The 7,630-nt window shown below is 39.4% G+C and overlaps 1 protein-coding gene and 1 long non-coding RNA gene across 3 annotated transcripts in view; one reads left to right on the top strand and one right to left on the bottom strand.

Moving 5' to 3' along the window:
- Positions 1 to 1,570, top strand: part of LOC106013727 — a 3,633-nt gene extending 2,063 nt beyond the window's left edge. Inside the window, exon 2 of the long non-coding RNA XR_001185418.2 lies at positions 17 to 1,570. This is a non-coding gene — a long non-coding RNA (uncharacterized LOC106013727). The remainder of the gene's footprint in view (positions 1 to 16) is intronic.
- A 552-nt stretch (positions 1,571 to 2,122) lies between these two features.
- LOC101854612 (mediator of RNA polymerase II transcription subunit 7) lies at positions 2,123 to 7,450 on the bottom strand. Of its 2 annotated transcripts, none has more exons than XM_005112097.3 (5): positions 7,210 to 7,450; positions 4,971 to 5,111; positions 4,308 to 4,429; positions 3,639 to 3,735; positions 2,123 to 2,911 (listed from the first exon to the last, which is right to left on the bottom strand). In XM_005112097.3, exons 1-5 carry the CDS (start codon positions 7,324 to 7,326, stop codon positions 2,729 to 2,731), a joined length of 660 nt encoding a protein of 219 aa, XP_005112154.1. In that variant the 5' UTR covers positions 7,327 to 7,450; the 3' UTR covers positions 2,123 to 2,728. The 2 variants fall into 2 exon arrangements, with proteins under 2 accessions (XP_005112154.1, XP_035829275.1); XM_035973382.1 differs by lacking the exon at positions 7,210 to 7,450 and adding an exon at positions 7,107 to 7,163 and having other exon boundaries at positions 2,684 to 2,911.
- Positions 7,451 to 7,630: the final 180 nt, after the last annotated feature.

Below are 7,630 nucleotides of genomic sequence, written 5' to 3'. Positions count from 1 at the left end.
AGCTGTGTAATATGAGGTGTGTTACTTATGTTGTGAGCTGTACGACAGGAAACGCGTTGCTTGTTTTGTGTATTACGAGGACTTGTGTTGCTTTATTTATGGTGAAAGAAGAAAGGCACACAGAAACACAGTTGTGGCCATTCAGATTCAGAACTTGGAAAAGAAGTTTAGTTTAGTAGAGTTTTTCGGCGCTCGCAACTGCAAAAGGTCATACGAGCGCCATGGGAAAAGAAAGTCAGACAGAACCAAGAGAGGGATGATGAGGAAGTCAGTCCTACCAATGGTGTCCTCCAACTTTCTACTTTGTTCTGATGGGCAGGTGATGGCAAGCCAAACCACGAAGATTTTGTAAATGATACGGGATACAGAGAATCCTCAATATCTTTTAACTTGAATGGGACTTACTTTTTTTATACGTTTATGAGAACAAGAGAAAACTTGCTTAGTCTGAACAAGGCTACTAAGAGGGTGGTTGGTGGGCGTTCAGGTTTGGTTTGTTTCTTCTGTCATAGATCGAACATCTGTCGTCCTTATCTCTCTTCCTCCTTTTCTTTGTATGTTACTCTCAAGTAACATCTTTAAACTTCCAGACTTATATTGCCTATATTTGTGTTGCAAGTGCCATAAAACTCTTATTTGAAGTAAGAAAGAGAAGTAAGGAACAAGACCGAGATGGGAGAGTTCTTGCCGATTATAAAAGATTTTGTGTCCAGAAAGGAAATTGATTAGAGATGTCTGTGGATGCTCAAATATGACCTCAAGTCTCACATTGCTCACATTCCTTCTATTTGGTCATACTGATATGTTTATGTAGGTATTATGAAAAAATATTATGTTGTTTACACGAGCATGTTGACATGCTAATGAAAATGAAAACACCCCTCATTTGAAAGTCATGTTGTCATGCGAGTATGTGTATTCAAAACAGGAAGTTACAGTCTAGCACACACATAGCGAAACTGACAGGACATGGAAATCTTTTCATTTCATACAAATTTTGCTATGTATGTGTCTGAAATACGTAGAATATACATGCATAATAAAAAATTTGGGACCTGAAAATCTGTTTGCTATGTGTGTGTTAGATTGTAGAGAATAAGACTTGGTGTTATTCAATACAAACTGTTGTCAATTGTAATTTGAATTATTAAAAAAAAGTGGGCGTGCTAAAGCCTTCCCTGCAGAACACAAACATTTTCACCCCCCCCCCCCCCAAATGTTGCTTAGAAGAAGGCATCTTGCCTTAAAAAACTGTCTCAATTCGAGTTCATTTAAAGCTTTCAGTCCCGGAAGCTTCTATCTATTATCTCATGGGATTAACAGTTTGTGCTTCAGTCATCATCTTGCAAAGTCACAGGCTTGTGTTCCTCGAGTCAAATTCATGTGCAATAAACACCAATGTTTGAAAATGCTTCAAATATGTCATTGTCTGGCAAAGTTCATCTTATTATTGCATGCTGTCCCCATTCTCATTATCTTACGAAGGTTCTATTCCCATTTCTCTCCCCCTCCCCTTCATAGAAAATGTTTTCTGTAAAAAAAGCTTCAATAAATTTTGTGAAATGTGAAATCTATTGCTTCAAATTCAATGTATCGTTGCTTTTTAAGCTCAGCACCAAAGAGTGACTTGTGAATTTGCTGCACTGACTCTTTCAATATTTGCTGAGTGCCAGTCCCCAAGTTGCTAATAACCCATCCATGTGTGGGGTCTAGTTTATTAATATAAAATACTTTTAAATAATAATAATAATAATAAAAAGCATTTGTATAGCGCATATCCCCACTCAACAGCAGGCTCTATGCGCTGTACACTATATTATTACCCCAGCAGACCATAGAACACTCCGAAACATTCTCAGCTTCCCGGGAAGCATACAGTGCAAGCAGCTGATTAAGCGCTCAAACACTAACAAACTGACAAGATCTTTCGCTGTCTATAGCCGGGTACCCATTCCCACCTGGGTGAAGTGAGGAAAATTTGTGTAAAGTGCCTTTCCCAAGGACACAACGTCGGGGCCCTGACGGGATTCGAACCCACGACCTTACGGTTGCGAGTCCAAGAGCCTAACCACTAGGCCACCGACGCCACTACAGGCTTACACAATAGGTTTAACACAGTCCTGTGGTCTTTTTGATCATCTTTAATGACAAATATGAGAACATTCAAGACCAAACATTGCATTTGTTGAGTATGGTACCATAAAAAAACGTAACATTTTCTAAGACTCAGCTGTGCAAAATACTCAATCACAAACATTCCAAGCACCCACTCACAAGCGGTCATCCCCACAAACACAAACGCACACAATCATGCTCAAAATACGCTCCTACAGGCTTACACATTTGCAAAATCATTTGCACAATTCAGGTAACTCTTACAATCAAACCACTAACTGCTTGCAGCAAATGTTTACACTAGTACTATTTATACATGAGAGAATCTGTTCAGTAACTTCTCTTGAAACCAAACTATTTCCAATTACTGTATAACAGTTTTATCTTGCCAAGGGCAACATGTCAATTCAAAGTGCTTAATTTTCAAAGATCGTATAAGACCATTTCTCAATACAGTTGTCCCTGTAAAATGTTTGTTGAGGACACCCCCCTCCCCCGAAAAAAAAATTTCTGCATGAATTTTGGCTCTACAAATTCTCAGAAGTAAAATGCTTGCAAAAGAACTCTGTTTTACAGCAATTGTATGACATCTCCGTGACTATGTCTAGCATCCCTACGTCATATCGTCCACAATTTTACACATCATAGTATCGAGGCTGTCACATGCCTCAAGGTCCATGGGCTCCGACTTCACCTCAGCCACAGCGTTGAGCAGATCTGAGTCGGAGACCAGGGTAGAATCCATCCCAACATCCTCTGGGATTGAGTTCATCGCAGTCTGGATCAAGTCCATCACCTGCAGATGTTGCAGTAACACACAACCGTTGATTACACAGTTTTTTTTATCAGTTGAAAATCTTAAATTTCAATTTATGGATCTCAAATTCATCAAGTTCAGAGCTTAGACCAAACTTCAGACTTTTTTTTTTCTATATAATTTCAGTTGTGCAAATGAAATTTCACTCAGAATACAACCAATTCAAACCATTTTTTCTGCTGAAGAGTGACCAAATGAGTGGGACAGAGGTCACTTTGAGATCACACTCCTCTCTCTGTCTGTCTACCCAACCCAACAATCAATCCAGGAACAGGAAACAAGAAAGAGCAACTCTCAGATCAAATACAGCCCAGCAAAAAAGGGCCAGAGAATTGAATAAAGCTCTCGCTTGAAAACGGACTACTGTGCAACAAAAGTAAGGTCAGTAGGTGGGGAAGATAATGAAGTACTACGCCACAGAGGGTAATGCAACAATGTGATAAAAAGAAAAGAAGGTGCAAATCATCTCTGTACAGACCACATCATCTTTACTTGCATGAAATTCACTCATAGTACGGCCAAACCAGAGATGGACATTAAACTTGACTGAGGATTATCAAATATCAGTAATAGTAATAGCAAAGTCAACAATAGGGAAATCATTTGCATAAATTCATCCTGAAAAAAAAAATCAGTATATTTCAAAAACTGTGAAGTATCTCTCCCAGTGACACGGTAACACACAACTTTCATTCATCTTACGTACCTTGTCAAAGTGTTCCTGAAACTTGCGTGCTACCTCTGACCTCTGATTGCGTTGAAGTTCCATCATAACTCGCAGCGTCTCTCGTGCTTGGTGTGGTCTGAGGGAGGATGGGGGAACACGGACATTATGTTTTGAAAATACTGAGAATAACTGGAGTGGTACGCCTCAATTGATTGAACTAGACATTTTGAAAATGGCAATACTAATAAATGTCTCGGGTACGGACAGGGATAGGATGAAACTTTTAAAAATAGCAAAAATAAGTTGATTGTAGAGAGCCAGTTGTGAGGAGCTAGAATGCAAAATGTAGAAAGTGGAAAGTAGAAGAGGAAAAAATGACAGGTAGGAGAGGTACATTTCAGGAACAGAACATAACACTAGCCAAGAAGTGCACAGTCACCAATACTCTACCGTTAAATTGCTGATATTATTTCCTACACCAGATTTACTTTATTCTATTATTAGGGATGTCCACAATTAAACCAAGACACATCTGACCTCACTCACCATTCCACCACGCTGGGGCAAAGGGGAATGATATCAGATCAGCTGGATTATTTATGTACAACAACAGGAAATCCTCTCTCCTGATATAACCCCCCCCCCCCCCCCCCTTCCAAAATTTGTTAAGTCCTATACAATTCATCATCCATGTAACACATTTCGTACCTGAATTCATTGATGAGATGGTGCATGTTGATAAACAGGAGGTTGATGTCTTCCAACTTCTCTGCCCGTTTTGGAGACTCTGGTGCTCTTATCAAAACATCAAGCAGGTCCAGGAAATTCACCTGAAATGTTCATGAGTTTTATATATGAATTTTTATGGAAGGAAAAAAACAAGCAATGATTCAGAACCTTAGATCTTTCAGAAGGGGTTGTTTTCTTTTTTTACATTGAATTATTTAGACCAATTAGTAGAGTATCAGCTGCCAAAATTAGCAATTCATTCAGAATTTTACACTAGTGCAGCTTTTAAATCTCTTTTTCTTCCAACTGTCAAAGTATAATTTCATTTATGTGCACAATGTACCCACAAACTTTGTCCCTAAAAAAAAAAAGAGAACTATACGAGAAGCTTGAACTCACAAGCCCTAGGATTTTGGGTGTCACATTACAAACGTGGGAAAAAAAATCTGTTGCCCATAATGTTGTTATTATATTATATCATTGTTACTTTTGTGTATGCATGCACTGTGAAAGCAGCCAGGCATGTGAGGCAAGCAACTTCACCGAAAGTCAAAAACACATTCATAATGTTATTATTATAAAAACCAAGCTGTATCTCCATTTCAAATGTTTCGATGGCCAAAAGATCATCCAGCCACTGACCAGTATGGAATGGTTCAACTTCTTGAGCTCCCGCTTGTGATCGTAGTTGTGAGGATACAGTCTGCGGCACCCGGAGGCTTCCAAGGGTCGAATAATCGCATCATCAGCTGAGTACTGAGCCCCAAACATGGAGTAGGAGTCCTGACAATAAAAAAAAGTAATTCTCATTATTGTTCAACAATCTAACTTTAACTTTTCTCCACATCATCAAAATCAAAAGAAAAGATAATCAAATGAGAATTTCACCATTAATTATAATTATAATAATTCAACGGCCTTTTTTTCTTCAGCGTCCTGTTTCACGTACACAGACCTGCCAATTTTCCTTGAAAGCAGGAACTTTGTAAGTCTGCAGGTACATTGGAAATCAGATTCAACTTGGGCCAGACCTAAAACCTTGTTGAATCCGAGTGTTTGTTTATAGCAAACATACATGAGGTTTTGTGTAGCAGATAATTACAAGGCACTGAGCAAGTAATGTGTATACAAAAGGGTGCTTCAAAAGAACACAACAAGCCATAAGCAGCCATTTTATAAAATAAAAGAAATATTAAGACTAGATTTTATTAAGTTACCCATGACAGTTGAGATTTAATATCAAAACTGAAAATTAAAAATAAGAACATGAACACAACACTCATGTTGCAAGTAAGTAACAAGTGTTATTTGACACAGTGGATGAACTGAGAATGCTAAAGACCTAAAATTGCCTAAATAATAAGGTAGGATTGTTGACACTTTCTAAACAAGATCACAGTGACGATGTACTGACTGGATCACATTGCATTAAAACTGTACTGTGTTTGGTTTAACAAAAGCGAACTCCACTGCACTGACTGTGGTTTTTAACTTTTTGGAGCCTAACGTTCTCTTACCTTCCAAGGTCCAAAGCGATCAGAATTTGACATGGTAACTTTGACTTTGTGGTTAGGCATTTCATTGTCACACATGCAGAAGACGCTAACTGAATGCCCATGCCCATGATGGGAAGTTTAAATCGACTCCCCATCGAGTTGTAGTTGTAGTGGTAATAGCCTATCCGTCTGGCCGTCTCCTGTCCTGTCTGCCTGGATATTGTATCTCTCTCAGCAAAGGTTAGCCCTGACTACGTGCCGTTAAACGTAGAAAAGACGCATCTTTCTGATTGGCTGCTAATTTTAGTACTGTGATGTCATCACTTCCTGGAATACCCACATGGAACGACATGTTTTCGGAACATTTCGGATTTCGTAGATCTCGATTCTAGATTCTAGATCTAGAATCTAGATAGATTATGGTAGGCCTACTTGGACATGATGGAAGACCGCACGAAAATTGCCGTAAAGACGCAGGGTGATTAGATCTAGATCTAAATGATCGGCGCTTTTTCGGTAGTTCCCACCCTGCAATTGTTATTCATGGGTTTTGGCCCCAAGAGTAGGGGGGTTTCAGGGGGCTTGCCCCCCTGACCTAACAAAAATAGGAAGGGGGGTTTCAGGGGGGGCATGCCCCCCTGAATTTTACAACAATTTAATGTTTTGCTGTTGTTAGGAGGTTTGATATCTTAGCTCACCGCGAATCAAACTCATAGATCTAGAATCTAGATGTAGGTCAGGCTCAAAAAGGGGGGTGGGAACTACCGAAAAAGCACCAAATGATCTACCCCCCCCCCCCCCCCCCCATCTCCTGCATTTTTAATCTCTAATATTTAAAAAAAACCCAACAACTGCAAAGCAACTCTACAAATTAGGCCTAGACCTAGATTCTATCATTTATGGGACTGTTGGTCAGTCGGGAGGAGGAGAAGAGGAAAAAAAAACCGGGATCGAACCGCTCCAAAAATGATTTCACGACTTCAAACGCAGACGCGCATACTGTTCTGCCATCAGAACTTCCGAGAGAGAGGTATAGGCTAGATTAAGCATAATATAAGACACTTCCGTGCCATGCGGTTGGCTATATTTAGAAATGGTCACGTGATCGGAGGGGTATCCTGGTTTGACGTCAAACAAGATGGGCGCCTTACCTAAAAATAGTTTCCGTCTTCCTACGTTTAATAATCGCATGTGCCCTGACGACAGTGACAGGTAAGGTCGAAGCAGCCCGGCTCCTAAAGTATCTAAACAGTGTCAATGGGGGCGTAAAACACCTACTTACAAAAATTACTCTTAGTTATTGACAATGTTGTACTCCATCAACTCGTGTCTCGTGTAGACGCAGAGCCGCAAATTCAAATAGAAAGAGAAATTTGTTGGCTTACCTGAATGGGAGTTGGAGGCTGTGGTGCTTTCCCTCTTTTTATGTTATCGTCACTATAGTTGTTGACATATTGCATTGGAGGCATAGGGAATGCACTGACACCTTGATTATCCGTCATGACTTAGATCAATTTGCCGAATCAGTACAATAAAATTGTAATGTTTTGGTCTGAGACCGACGCGAGAATGTTAGAATCCAATGAGTGTTGTAGTGTTTGTGTTGTGCAATGTGCTCTCTAGAAATAAAAGAGTTGCTCCTGGCCTTTTACTAGACTAGATCATACTAGATGTCGAGTTCCTAATACATAATTCAAAGGGGTGAATGATATTCCTTTACAGCAAATTTTATTGAATTCAATGTTTTTAAAGCTATACATCTGTAATAATTTATAATCATTTTATTAAAAATAGATCTTGATAGTA

Source organism: Aplysia californica, unplaced genomic scaffold (genome assembly GCF_000002075.1).
Source record: "Aplysia californica isolate F4 #8 unplaced genomic scaffold, AplCal3.0 scaffold01182, whole genome shotgun sequence".
Classification (NCBI taxonomy): Eukaryota; Metazoa; Mollusca; class Gastropoda; order Aplysiida; family Aplysiidae; genus Aplysia; species Aplysia californica.
Note: the sequence above shows the minus strand (reverse complement) of the source record. Positions and strands in the feature narration are given on the sequence as shown.

Coding starts and splice junctions, on each gene's coding strand:
- LOC101854612 (XM_005112097.3), bottom strand. CDS start 7,326: ATGACGGATAATCAAGGTGTCAGTGCATTCCCTATGCCTCCAATGCAA. Junction 5,112..7,209: donor AGCCTCCAACTCCCATTCAG/GTAAGCCAACAA, acceptor TTTTATTGTCAG/GACTCCTACTCCATGTTTGG. Junction 2,912..3,638: donor TTCAGGAACACTTTGACAAG/GTACGTAAGATG, acceptor CAACATCTGCAG/GTGATGGACTTGATCCAGAC.